At 50.1% G+C, this 14,593-nt stretch overlaps 1 protein-coding gene across 1 annotated transcript in view; it reads left to right on the plus strand.

Annotated features, from left to right (window-relative positions):
• CHD3 (chromodomain helicase DNA binding protein 3) overlaps positions 1 to 14,593 on the plus strand; it is a 101,275-nt gene that overhangs the window by 12,816 nt on the left and 73,866 nt on the right. Inside the window, 3 exon segments of the mRNA XM_060256840.1 lie at positions 9,655 to 9,773; positions 10,411 to 10,584; positions 13,470 to 13,591. Coding sequence (XP_060112823.1) covers positions 9,655 to 9,773; positions 10,411 to 10,584; positions 13,470 to 13,591 — 415 coding nt within the window.

A 14,593-nucleotide genomic window follows, 5' to 3' on the forward strand; every position in this document is an offset into this window, starting at 1 on the left:
GCTCCCTTCTCATTTGGTGGCCAAAGGATTTGAGCTTCAGCTTCAGCATCTGATCTTCCAGGGAACAGTCTGGGTTGATTTCCCTTAGGACTGACGGACTGGATCTTCTTGCAGTCCAAGGGACTCTCAAGAGTCTTCTCCAGTGAGCGCTCCCTTCTCATTTGGTGCCCAAAGGATTTGAGCTTCAGCATCTGATCTTCCAGGGAACAGTCTGGGTTGATTTCCCTTAGGATTGACTGATCGGATCTTCTTGCAGTCCAAGGGACTCTCAAGAGTCTTCTCCAGTGAGGGCTCCCTTCTCATTTGGTGGCCAAAGTATTTGAGCTTCAGCATCTGACCTTCCAGGGAACAGCCAGGGCTGATTTCCCTTAGGACCGACTGATTTGATCTTCTTGCAGTCCAAGAGACTCTCAAGATTCTTTCTAATTACACAGGAGTCTATTAGCACGTTAAAGGAAGAAATGTGGCTCTTTTGTGTTACTGATGGTGAAGACTGGAATAGGAAGAGCTGGAAGGGCCAAACTTCTTTTTGTCTGTATTCTGCCATCCTGACTTTACTCAGAGAGCCATGCATCAGATGCAAGGGAACTTCTTTGCCAAGTGCCAGTGGCCTTGATTTGAATCGGGACTATAGCCCAGAGGGAGAAGCGTCTTCAGCATACCCTCCTATCACTTTTCCAACCCAAAAGGGACCGGGGAGGAGGGATGCGGCTTGTCTCTTTGTGGGGGATGAAAACCGTAATGTGTAGTTTGGTTCTTAGGTGAAGCGAAACCCAGATGCGATCAGGAGAAATATCATTGCTATGAGACGAATAATTGTTGAATATTTAGCGGAGTAAAAGAAGGGAGGAAGCCATGCGTGTGTATTTATTCTAAGAAAAAAGACTTTACTAGAATAAGAAGGGTTACATTGAGGGGAAAAAAATATCCTTACTAGCTTCCTATTCTACATCTTACTAGCGTGATAGCTAAACCTCATGTGCGGGTGAAAACAAAGGCGATTGAAAGTTTCCCCAAAGCTGCCACCTTTTCCTGCCTACATGACAAAGTGCAAGTAGCACCCCAATAAAATTGATCATCCAATAGCTGGCCCCAATTCCAACTCATTAGGAATAACTAGAGGAAGTGGCAACCCAAGCGTCCAGAGGGCAGTAACTCCTCCTTCACCAGAACGTTAGGCCAGCCCAGCATACCAAAGGGTCTAAGAAGGATTCCTCCACATGACTACTGCCAGGCCTCAGGGCCGGAAGGGATGGAGTCGGCTTTAGAGCTTCGCCTCTCAATGTGATGCCACCATGGGCGGCAACAGTGGGTCTTGGATGCGGTGACAATGGGGTACTCCCTGGAATTCCTGTCTGCTCCCCCAGATTGCTTCAAGGAAGAATTGCCCACGGGAGCATCAGCTTCTTGTCAATGCCATCAGTCGCCTCCTGGAGCCTATGCTGGGAGGACAGAAGACCTCTGGAGTCTACTCTGTTCTTTTAATTGTCCCAAAGAAGAATGGGGGGTGTAAGAGCCATTCTAGACCTTAAATGGCTGAACAGAAGGATCAGGAAAGAAGAAGAAGAAGATTAAGATTTTGGATTTATATCCCGCCCTCCACTCCGAAGAGTCTCAGAGCAGCTCACAGTCTCCTTTACCTTCCTCCCCCACAACAAACACCCTGTGAGGTAGATGAAGATATTGGATTTATATCCCGCCCTCCACTCCGAAGAGTCTCAGAGCGGCTCACAGTCTCCTTTACCTTCCTCCCCCACAACAAACACCCTGTGAGGTAGATGAAGATATTGGATTTATATCCCTCCCTCCACTCCGAAGAGTCTCAGAGCGGCTCACAATCTCCTGTACCTTCCTCCCCCACAACAGACACCCTGTGAGGTAGATGAAGATATTGGATTTATATCCCGCCCTCCACTCCGAAGAGTCTCAGAGCGGCTCACAGTCTCCTTTACCTTCCTCCCCCACAACAAACACCCTGTGAGGTAGATGAAGATATTGGATTTATATCCCGCCCTCCACTCCGAAGAGTCTCAGAGCGGCTCACAGTCTCTTTTACCTTCCTCCCCCACAACAAACACCCTGTGAGGTAGATGAAGATATTGGATTTATATCCCGCCCTCCACTCCGAAGAGTCTCAGAGCGGCTCACAGTCCCCTTTACCTTCCTCCCCCACAACAAACACCCTGTGAGGTAGATGAAGATATTGGATTTATATCCCGCCCTCCACTCCGGAGAGTCTCAGAGCGGCTCACAATCTCCTTTCCCTTCCTCCCCCACAACAGACACCCTGTGAGGTAAATGAAGTTATTGGATTTATATCCCGCCCTCCACTCCGAAGAGTCTCAGAGCGGCTCACAGTCTCCTTTACCTTCCTTCCCCACAACAAACACCCTGTGAGGTAGATGAAGATATTGGATTTATATCCCGCCCTCCACTCCGAAGAGTCTCAGAGGGGCTCACAGTCTCCTTTACCTTCCTCCCCCACAACAGACACCCTGTGAGGTAGATGAAGATATTGGATTTATATCCCGCCCTCCACTCCAAAGAGTCTCAGAGCGGCTCACGATCTCCTTTCCCTTCCCCTCCCACAACAGACACCCTGTGAGGTGGGTGGGGCTGAGAGGGCTCTCACAGCAGCTGCCCAACAGACACAACCACAACAGATCACAGTGCAAGACAACTTTTTAAAGATCGAAGAAGAAGATATTGGATTTATATCCCACCCTCCACTCCGAAGAGTCTCAGAGCGGCTCACAATCTCCTTTCCCTTCCTTCCCCACAACAGACACCTTGTGAGATGGGCGGGGCTGAAAGGGCTCTCACAGCAGCTGCCCTTTCAAGGACAACTCCTGCGATAGCTATGGCTGACCCAAGGCCATTCCAGCAGCTGCAAGTGGAGGAGTGGGGACTCAAACCTGGTTCTTCCAGATAAGAGTCTGCACGCTTAACCACTACACCAGACTGGCTGTCAGTACTTGCATGCTCAGGAGGCAAGGAATGGTGTTTTAATGTCCAAATGCTCAACATGCATGCTTCTTGATGCCGCAACACTTAGAAGTGTCATGAAGGTGGCACTCTTGTCAAGAGACGTAGGCTGCTCAGTCACTTCCTTGCAGCTTAGGGTTTCACCGTTAGGTTGCACATTTGCACAAAAGCCGTACCTCTGTGGGCTGCTGCTTTATTGCTCCTTGTTGATTGTCTCACAGCCGTTCCTGCCTCCTCTGGCCTGGCATGTCCTGTGCCCCTTTTGATTGTTGTGTCTCTAGTTGGCACTGCCTGTTGATTGGCATCGCTGGCAGCAGCCAAACGGCCAATATCACTAAAAGACACTTCACCATCAGCCTCCTGACTGGTTTGCACAGTGGACCCCTGATGGCTTAGGAGCTTGGAGTATGTCTGCGCCGCATTGCCCTATGTAACCAAAAAAAGTTTTCGGATTCCTGATTCTTCATCCTTTTCTCCTGGGCAATATCCCACTTCGATTCCCACCTCAGCTCTGGCATTCAGCTTCTCCCTTCTTTCCTTGGGAACATGAGCGTTTGCTTTGGAGCCAGACGTCTTTAAATTCTTTAGGCTTGGCCTTTTCCCATACCACTGCTCAAATGGAGTTTTCCCTGTCAGTTTTGAGATAATCCAGTTGTGCAAATAAACAGCTGTATTTGCTGCTTCTGCCCAGAGGAGGGTCAGGCAGACCAGCTTGCATGAGCAGGCAGCGTGCTCAGTGGACCAACCAAGTCTGAGTAGACCTGTAACAGCTTCTCATTGTGTACACTCTGCAGGTTGCTGTAGCTAGGCGCAGTCCCTTTTCAGGCAGACAATGGCCCTGCATCTGGTCACATTCAGTTCCTTGCACACTGGGATTCTGCAGCTGGCTCTCTGTAGACTTTATATTCCTGTGGGCCAGCCTTGTGTGCCACACAAACATGTAGTTAGAATGAAAATGTTCCTGTCTCTTAGCAAGACACACTGATTCAGAAACAGGTTTAAATGGTACAGTCCAGCTATTTTCTCTGCCAGTATTTCATCATTGCCTTCAGGATGAAAAATACTGCACATATTGTCCTCAGTGATGAAACAATTTCCTTGTTTTACCCTGTTAACGGGCGGCAAAATCTGATATGCCAGAGGTGCATATACACAGTCTTTACAAGATCTCAGTAGGTTCTGCGTTTGTGCTAAGAATTCTCAGCATTCCAATTCCAATTCCTTGGGGAGTTGGCAACGTGCTGCCATCTGCTTGAACTAAAATTGTCTTTTGCCTTCCTCCAATTCCACAAAGCAACTTCTATCATGGCACTCATGAAACTGAGATCCAGAATCTAGCAACCAGAAATTCTTTACACTTGAATCTTCTCCGGCAGCCGTATAGATACAACTTTTTACAAGCCTTTCTGTCCTTTTGATCGTCATGACTCTGCCTGCTTGAAGTCCCTTTGAGTGCAAGAGCTTGCACTCTGCCCCCATTTCTCTGCTTTTTCTTTCATCTACAAAACTTTGCTACATGGCCTCTCTTTTGACAATGAAAACATACAACACTTTCATGCTTTACTCTTAAAGTAGACATTCCTTTTGCAGTTTTTCCTAGATCTTCTCAAACTTTCGTCTTTCAAAAAGTTCAGAGTGAAATTCAGTTTAACTTGTATCTCTTGTCTCTAGAACAGCTATATAATTGATATATGTGGCAGGAAAGCTATTTAGAATGGTAGCGTTTACTTCAGCATCTGTAACCTCAACTCCAGCTGTTTTTAATTCTGCCATGGTGTTCATGTTTGCATTCAAATGATCAGAGACATTTTCTCCTTCTTGCAATTTATAAGCATGCAATTTTCTTCTCAGGAACTGTGTGCATTTCGCAGTTCATTGTGTGTATTTATTTTCCAGTTTAACCCGTTTTTTGACAGTTTCACAGACAGAAACCAGGGGGGGGTCTCTTAATCAGAAATATATTTTAAGATTATAAAACAAGTTTTCACATAATCTATTTAAAAATTTTCTAGCTCTGTTGTGTTTTGAGGAGCATTTTAACAGTATGCATAACTTTCTGAATCCCCAAAGCAGCGCTTGATTCTCAACTTCCACATTAAGTAGTTTTGCTTGTTTGATTTTGAGATTTTCAGAAGAGAAGGGGGTGGCTTCGCTTGTGACAGTTACATTGAGTCTAGCTTTCTATTCTACGTCTTGTCGGTGTGATAGCTAAACCTTGTGTGTGGGTGAGAACAAAGGAGATTGAAAGTTTCCCCAAAGCTCTCACCTTTTCCTGTCTACGTGACAAAGTGCAATTAGCACGCCCAATAAAATGGATCGTCCAATAGCTGGCCCTAATCCCAACTCATTAGGAATATCACCTCCCTTCCTCTGGCGGCATGTCTACCTTCTGATTGGTTCTAAGCTAACTAACTTTAGCCTGCATAAACATGACTGAAGTGATTGAACTTGCAAACTCCAACAATAATCGTGTGTTTTTGTTTTCTTGTTCATTTTTCCCCCTAATATAACTCATCAGGTGTTTAGATCTTCTCTAGATATTGCGTAGTGTAAGTGGTGGGTCTTCTTACGTGAGGAAAGGAAAGGTCATGTGTCTTAGCAGTTGTTGAGATCCACCTTAATGGCTTTGGGCAAGCAGTCCCATCAGGTGTGTGTGGGAAAAGATCAGTCCTGATGCTGGGAGGGAGAAGCAGGAAGGCTGTGCTTGGAAGGTGTGGAACCTTCTCCTGGGATCTGCTGTGGCGTAGTGGATCAGCTGCCCCGTAGAAGTCCCGCCTTGCCTCTACCTGTGCTCGTCTTATGCATGTGGAAATTAATGAAATGTGAAAAACATTTAATTATCTAGCTCACTCTTTCCTGCAAAGGGTTATTGCTGCCCCCGGAACTTGTTTTGTTTGTTTACATCAGGGGTGGCCAATGGTAGCTCTCCAGATGTTTTTTTGCCTACAACTCCCATCAGCCCAAGCCAGCATGGCCAATGGCTAGGGCTGATGGGAGTTGTAGGCAAAAAAACATCTGGAGAGCTACCGTTGGCCACCCCTGGTTTACATAATTTATAGCCCTCCCTTCTCAGGTGGACTCAAGGTAGAATACATAGAATGAGTCAATACATTTGAGGGATGGGATGCTCAGTAAACAACGCAATGGGATTAGGGTTGCAGAACCAACCAGAAATCTGAAAAACAGAAACTGATGCGAAGAATGAGATGACGTAAGAAATGGTGCCAGATTTCATAGCAGGACCCTATTCGTCAAGCTGTACAGACTAGTATAAACCACAGTCCCTAATAATTTTTTCCAAGGAATGTTGTGAATATTTAGTACAGTGCAACTCCATTCCCTGTGCATTGCCATCACTCAGTGCCACTGGGAAGGACTCTGGTTGAGTCTTTGGAAACCTTGCGCCAACTACAATAAAGTACTGGGCAAGATGGACCTGTGGTTTCACTGGGCGCTCATTTGCTCATAGAAATTAAGAGTGCGGAAGGGAGGAACAGGCCTTGACCTGCATGGCCCAGGCTTGCCCACTCTCATCAGATCTTGGAAGAAGAAGACGACGACATTGGATTTATATTCCGCCCAACACTCCAGAGTCTTAGAGCGGCTCACAATCTCCTTTCCCTTCCTCCCCCACATCAGACACCCTGTGAGGTAGATGAAGATATTGGATTTATATCCCGCCCTCCACTCCGAAGAGTCTCAGAGCGGCTCACAATCTCCTTTCCCTTCCTCCCCCACGACAGACACCCTGTGAGGTAGATGAAGATATTGGCTTTATATCCCGCCCTCCACTCCGAAGAGTCTCAGAGTGGCTCACAATCTCCTTTCCCTTCCTCCCCCACAACAGACACCCTGTGAGGTAGATGAAGATATTGGATTTATATCCCGCCCTCCACTCCGAAGAGTCTCAGAGTGGCTCACAATCTCCTTTCCCTTCCTCCCCCACAACAGACACCCTGTGAGGTAGATGAAGATATTGGATTTATATCCCGCCCTCCACTCCGAAGAGTCTCAGAGTGGCTCACAATCTCCTTTCCCTTCCTCCCCCACAACAGACACCCTGTAAGGTAGATGAAGATATTGGATTTATATCCCGCCCTTCACTCCGAAGAGTCTCAGAGCGGCTCACAATCTCCTTTCCCTTCCTCCCCTGCAACAGACACCCTGTGAGGTAGGTGGGGCTGAGAGAGCTCTGACAGAAGCTGCCCTTTCAAGGACAGAGTCTCAGAGCGGCTCACAATCTCCTTTCCCTTCCTCCCCCGCAACAGACACCCTGTGAGGTAGGTGGGGCTGAGAGAGCTCTGACAGAAGCTGCCCTTTCAAGGACAGAGTCTCAGAGCGGCTCACAATCTCCTTTCCCTTCCTCCCCCACAACAGACACCCTGTGAGGTAGGTGGGGCTGAGAGAGCTCTGACAGAAGCTGCCCTTTCAAGGACAGAGTCTCAGAGCGGCTCACAATCTCCTTTCCCTTCCTCCCCCACAACAGACACCCTGTGAGGTGGGTGGGGCTGAGAGGGCTCTCACAGCAGCTGCCCTTTCAAGGACAACCTCTGCCAGAGCTACGGCTGACCCAAGGCCATACCAGCAGGTGCAAGTGGAGGAGTGGGGAATCCAACCCAGTTCTCCCAGAGAAGAGTCCGCACACTTCACCACTACACCAAACTGGAAGCTTAAGCAGGGTCCGCCTTGGTTAGTATGTGGATGGGAGACAGCCAAGGAAGCCCAGGGTCACAAAGCAGAGGCAGGCAGTGGCAAACCCACTCTGCTGGCTGCATTCCTTGAAAGTTCTACAGGGTCACCATAGGTCAGCTTGCAACCTGGCAGCACTTTTCACCATTAGGAAACGTCTGGACTGAACAGTAGAGACTCAGTTGGCAGTGGCAAGAAAGAAAGGTTGAAAATGGTGGCTAGGGGAGTGAGTGAGAAGAAACCATTGGGGAGGGGGAGGAATGCTCAGCCATGGGCTGCTGTGGGATAGGAGAACATAAGAGAAGCCATGTTGGATCAGGACAATGGCCCATCCAGTCCAACACTCTGTGTCACACAGTGGCCCAAAAACCCCCAAGTGCCATCAGGAGGTTCACAAGTGGGGCTAGAAGCCCTTCTACTTTGCCCCCCCCCCCACGAGCCAGTTTGGTGTAGTGGCTAAGTGCATGGATTCTTATCTGGAAGAACCGGGTTTGATTCCCCACTCCTTCAATGGGTTAGCCATTAGCTCTGGCAGAGGTTGTCCTTGAAAGGGCAGCTGTTGTGAGAGCCCTCTCAGCCCCACCCCTCTCACAGGGTGTCTGTTGTGGGGGGAGAAGATATAGCAGATTGTAAGTCACTCTGAGTCTGTAAAGGGCGGGGTATAAATCTTCAATTCTTCTTCAAGCACCAAGAATACAGAGCATCACTGCCCCAGACAGTTCCAACAATATGCTGTGGCTAATAGCCACTGATGGACCTCTGCTCCATATTTTTATCCAATCCCCTTTTAAAGCTGGCTATGCTTGTAGACGCCACCACCTGGGGCAGTGAATTTCACATGTTAATCACCCTTTGGGTGAAGTACTTCTTTTTATCCATTCTAACCCGACTGCTCAGCAATTTCATTGAATGCCCACGAGTTCTTGTATTGTGAGAAAGGGAGAAAAGGACCTCTTTCTGTACTTTCTCCATCCCATGCATAATCTTGTAAACCTCTATCATGTCACCCCGCAGTTGACGTATCTCCAGGCTAAAGAGCCCCAAGCGTTTTAACCTTTCTTCATAGGGAAAGTGTTCCAACCCTATAATCATTCTAGTTGCCCTTTTCGGGACTTTTTCCAATGCTATAATATCCTTTTTGAGCTGCGGTGACCAGAAATGTACACAGTATTCCAAATGAGACCGCACCATCGATTTATACAGGGGCATTACGATACTGGCTGTTTTGTTTTCAATTCCCTTCCTAATAATTCCCAGCATGGCGTAGGCCTTGAGGAAGGGCGTGGTATAAATTTGCTCTCTTCTGAATCTCTCACCTGCTTTTGTGCTTGTTATCTTCCACACGAGGATGGTGTTCACTGATATTAAGGTAGAATAGACCCAAGTTTTCTCTTCGGCTCTGATCATCTGTGGATGGGTGATGATGTAAGCCCCGAGATCCCTTTCTTGTGTTGCCATCTGCCTGGCATTGTGTCAGCTCACTGTGGCCATATGTGCTCCTTGCTCCTTATGCCAGCAGGCCAGCACCTCCCCCCCCCCCCACCGCCCTTCCTTTCCTGGCTTCAAGTGGTTTTTCAAGCAAAATGAGCCAAGGCCATTGTGGGAGCTCCTTAAGGGGATTGTAATCTGCGGCCTCTGACCAGCTTGGAAGGATCGGAACAGATGGTAGCCCTTCCGACTGGTGGAAAACAGAGGAGGAATAAAAAAAACCAAATACGACATTAGAAATGATCCAGCCTCTCTGGATAAGGCTGACCACAGGGGAACTGCTCTGGCGTTTCAGCTTCCTGTAGCGTGGCCCCTGAACACAGTAGTGAGATTTGCTGGCAGGGAGAGCAGCACAGGGCAGGCGGGAGAGAGGATAATCGCTTCGGCATGCCTGTGAGCTGGGGATGGAGCTGGCCAGAAGCAGCAAAGCTGACGGGTGAATTCTTTTGTCTTTCTTTCCGCCCTGGGATTCTCACCCTGTGCCACCTGCAGACGAGGACGATGAGGAGCTTCGCGGCTTAGAGAGCCCCCTCATTATCAAGAAGAGGAAGCGAGGGCCCAAGAAGCAGAAAGAGAACAAGCCAGGGAAACCCAGGAAACGCAAGAAATTAGTAAGTAGAACAAAGGGACTATTTCCACCTTCCCCCTGCGAGTCTGTCTGTGTTTTGCACAGGGGCACTACCAGTTTCTGGGCACTTTGGAGCTGATGGGAGCAGCCAGAAAGGTGGTGTGCAGTGAGAAGTGTGACTCAGTGATGTGTGCTGCATTGCCTGCGCTTCTAGTGCTGCAGAGCCAATTAGGAACAAGTGGCAGAACGTGGCACCCTGCCAGGAGTTCCTGCTGGCTCTTCTGCATTTTGAGGGAAAGTGGGTTGTTTGTGCCTGCAAAACATGAGCGTTCTCGCGTGCCAGCGCTCCCTTGGGTCTCCCTTTCAAGGCCCTGCACCTCCTTCAGGCGTCGTGCTGTGTAACAGACAGTTTCCTGCCTGGGGCTGCCTGCTGCTGACTTGCCTGCCCCCTTACCTGTTTCCTGGCTTCCTCTTTGTCTTGTGAGTGTGCAGAAGTCACAGCCTGTTTGCTTTAGCTAAGCCCCTTTGCTGCACTGTAATTAACGGGCTGCCCTCTTCTTGGCACCGGGCTTGTCTGTGCCCAGCAGGCAGCCTTGTCATTAATTACTGCTAATTATCTTGCTTGCTACGTCCTCCCCGCCCCCTCCTCCCCCCCCCTCCCCCGGTCTTTCTCTTGGCAGGTCAGCGAGGATGAGTTTGAGTCGGACCGAGAAGAGTATCGGGCCAAGTCGGAGAGCGGCGGAAGTGATTATGGAGGAGTGGGGAAGAAAAAGCGGAGGAAGCATCGGGAGAAGAAGGAGAAGAAGACAAAGCGGCGGAAAAAGTCGGAGGAAGATGGAGTGCAGAAGCCAAAGGTAGGAGGCCGCAATAGCCACCTCTCCGTCTGGGCGAAATCCCCTCCCCTTTTAAGAGATGGCAAACAGGCAGGTGGGGAGAGACAGAGTAGACCCATCTGTCTTCGCAGGCCTGCATTTCATCTGTCCCTACCGCTTGTTCCCCCTAAGCTACGTTAGCATGAGCGAACTCACAGACTTTTAACCTCTAGCTCACGCGGTTTTGTCTTGGCTCAGGAAAAATGGCCCCAGAGCACAAGAACTGATGCGGTCGCTCACAACTTTCATGCCAGTAGCTCACAAAGTAGAATTTTTGCTTGCAAGGCTCTGCAGCTTAGAGGGAACGTTGGTCCCTACCCTCCTCCCTGCCTCTGCTGCTTTCGGAAGAGCGTGAGGGGGAAGTGCACCTGGACGTGGTCTCCAGGGGCCCAAGGCTCGTGTCCTGTGGGGGCAGAGTTTCCGGCCCACGGCCCCGTGTGCTCCTCTGCCCACTGCAGTCCCTCATCTGCTGCTGGTAGCTGCCCCTTTAGGCACAGGTGACCTATTTGGGCTGCAGGTCCTCATTCCTAGGCTGGGGTTGGCTGCTTGCTTCTTGCAGGCTGTTGCTCTGCAAGGATGTCCAAAGGCCAAGTGACAACCCTCCCCCCCCCCCCCCGAACTGCTCCTTCTCAAGGCATCACCTGAATATTTTGCTCAAGAGGCCTCATAGCAGAGCCCCAGTGTGCTGCCCACCATCACCTTTCCTGGCACCCACCAAGTGTTTTTAGGAAGTTGGGAAGGGTCAGGTGGGCCTTTGCTCAGCAGGGCCCCTGATTGGCTGTCGGAGACCCCATTGGTTGTGCCGATTCTTTAAAAGTTGCTTCAGGCGCAGCCTCCGCCGCGGCACAAGGCTCTGCACTGTGCGGCTGAAGATGTCTTGCAAGAAGATATTGCTTCGTTTTAAAAGGCATCCAGTTAAACAGAAATTCTGCTTGAAGCACTGAAGAGTTGCCAGGGCTTTTTTTTTTGTAGCAGGAACTCCTTTGTATATTAAGCCGCACCCTCCTGATGTCGCCAATCCTCCAAGAGCTTGCAGGGCTCTTAGTACAGGGCCTGCTGTAAGTTCTTGGAGGATTGACTACATGTGGCCTAATAGGCAAAGGAGTTCCTGAGAGTTACTATTAGAGTGATGCATGTCTTCGCTCTCTGCATGTTGTGGTTGCGCCCAGCACATTATATCAGAATTGCAGAGGTGCCGGTAGGCTCAGAAGGGCCGAGGACCCCTGCCTTCTACAGTCTTGGATACTTGGGGAATGGATTTTTTCTCCCTCCCTGCACTAAAGTTGGAGACATGCTTCACTATAGGCTCCAACGCAGAGACAGACTTGTTTTCCTCCCCAGCTGGCAGAACAACAGCAGGCGACCAAGATGGTGAGGGGTCTGGAGACCAAGTCCTATGAGGAAAGGTTGAAGGAGCTGGGGATGTTTAGCCTGGAGAGGAGGCGGCTGAGAGGTGATAGGATCACCATCTTCAAGTACTTGAAGGGCTGTCCTATAGAGGGGTCTCTGGAGACCAAGTCCTATGAGGAAAGGTTGAAGGAGCTGGGGATGTTTAGCCTGGAGAGGAGGCGGCTGAGAGGTGATAGGATCACCGTCTTCAAGTACTTGAAGGGCTGTCCTATAGAGGATGGGGTGGAATTGTTTTCTGTGGCCCCGGAAGGTTGGACCAGAACCAGTGGGTTGAAATTAAATAAAAAGAGTTTCTGGCTCAACATTAGGAAGAACTTCCTGACCGTTAGAGCGGTTCCTCAGTGGAACAGGCTTCCTCCTCGGGAGGTGGTGGGCTCTCCTTCCTTGGAGGTTTTTAAACAGAGGCTAGAGGGCCATCTGAACAGTGACAATAAAATCCCCCTCTGTTAGGGAGCTGCAGCCTGTCTTCCAGCCAAACAGGAAGTCCTTCCTTGGAGGTTTTTAAACAGAGGCTAGAGGGCCATCTGACAGCAATGAAGATCCTGCGAATTGAGGGGGAGGGGTTTGTGAGTTTTCTTCCTTGTGCAGGGGGTTGGACTAGATGATCCTAGAGGTCCCTTCCAGCTCTAGGATTCTAAGATCCTGTGAATTTAGGGGGAGGTGTTTGTGAGTTCCCTGCATTGTGCAGGGGGTTGGACTAGACGACCCTGGAGGTCCCTTCCAACTCTAGGATTCCTGACCATTAGAGCGGTTCCTCAGTGGAACAGGCTTCCTCGGGAGGTGGTGGGCTCTCCTTCCTTAGAGGTTTTTCAGCAGAGGCTAGAGGGCCATCTGACAGCAATGAGGATCCTGTGAATTTAGGGGGAGGGGTTTGTGAGTTTCCTGCATTGTGCAGGGGGTTGGGCTAGGTGACCCTGAGAGGTCCCTTCCGACTCTATGATTCTAACTTCCTGACCATTAGAGCAATTCCTCAGTGGAACAGGCTTCCTCCTCGGGAGGTGGTGGGCTCTCGTTCCTTGGAGGTTTTTAAACAGAGGCTAGAGGGCCATCTGACAGCGATGACGATCCTGTGAATTGAGGGGGAGGCGTCTGTGAGTTTTCTTCCTTGTGCAGGGGGTTGGACTAGATGACCCTAGAGGTCCCTTCCAGCTCTATGATTCTTGCAGCTGCAGGGAGGCTCAATGGACAGTGCCTCGTGTCTCCCCCTCCGCTTTCTCCAGCCAGCCGGGGCTTAGGGATGGGGCTGTTCTTTTGAGGATTGTTCAGTCAGCTACAGCTCAGCCGCCTCAGGGATTCCCTGCGCCTCCTTGGTGTAATGTCACTGTCTACGAATGGGAAGAGTTAGAAGGGACTGACGTTCCAGTGGCTTCTCCTTTCCAATGTGGCAGCTGAATTTTTCAAGGCACGTTTAAGGGACTTAGAACCTCCTGAACAATTTGATTGTTATTCGTTTGAAGGTGGAGCAGAAATCCTCTGCTCAGCTGCTCATGACTTGGGGGCTGGAGGATGTGGACCACGTCTTCACGGAAGAGGACTATCACACCCTGACGAACTACAAAGCCTTCAGCCAGTTCATGAGGTGGGTTCAGCGGGGCGTGGGTGGGTGCCTTCCTGAAAGGTGGGTGGTGGGGGGGGAGAGAAATCAGGATTTACCAGCTGAAAAAACAATCTAACAAAAGTGGAACTTGTCTGCATTTGGAGATGTGGCTTCACAAACAGTGTCGCACACTTTCAGGAGGTTGCCTTGTTGGTCTGAAGCAACAGAGCAAAGTACCACAACACTCCAATCGCTCTGCCACACCGGCTCAAGCTGGTGCCCATGAGGAAGGGAGGGTGTGTTCTCCCTCGGAGGTCTCCCATCTAGCCATGCAGAGGCCTGCTGAGTTGCATCAAGGCAACGGTGTCAGGCGCACGTGTTCAAGGGTGCACATCTTGTCTGCGCACTGCTCTCGGGCTCTGTGTTCTGTAACGTCATCTGAAGATATCTCAGGTATTCCCCTGACTTGCTGTCTGGGGAGAAAACGGTTCTTCTCTCGGGGAAGGGATGATAAATCAGGCTCTGTTCTGGCGCCAAAGCGCACAAATGAGCAAATGCGTTAGGACTGCAGGTCTTTGCCTTGGAGCTCTCAGCAGGGGAGCCCTCAACTAATCTCTGTCCAAGGGGTGCCACACAGCAGTGTGAAATAACGCTTTGTGTGAATGCAGCCTCTGTTCATTGTCTGTGTAACGAAAGGACAGGTGCTGCTAGAGGAGGCAAGGAACCTGTCAACGTTGCAAGGATACGGCAGGCAGGGAATCTCTCTTTTCCTGCCCGTGGCCTTGTGCAGTTCAAGCGCTGGAACGGACGCCAAACGTACCCGCAGAGTGGAGGGCTTGCCTGGCTGCGGCTCAGTCTTGGCAAGGCTGAACTTCTGTCAACTAGAAGAAAGCAGCCAATGGCCTTGGCAGGCCCCGCCGTGTCTCCCCTCTTTGGCTTGGCGGGCAGAGCCACGTTCTGCTGCCAACAGGCCTCTGTGACCAATGGGAGAAATCCGGCGCTGAGGCTCGGGGGGATTGAGAGGCCACCTGGGTCTTGCCAGTT

The sequence above is a fragment of the Heteronotia binoei genome, chromosome 15 (assembly GCF_032191835.1).
Source record: "Heteronotia binoei isolate CCM8104 ecotype False Entrance Well chromosome 15, APGP_CSIRO_Hbin_v1, whole genome shotgun sequence".
NCBI lineage: Eukaryota > Metazoa > Chordata > Lepidosauria > Squamata > Gekkonidae > Heteronotia > Heteronotia binoei.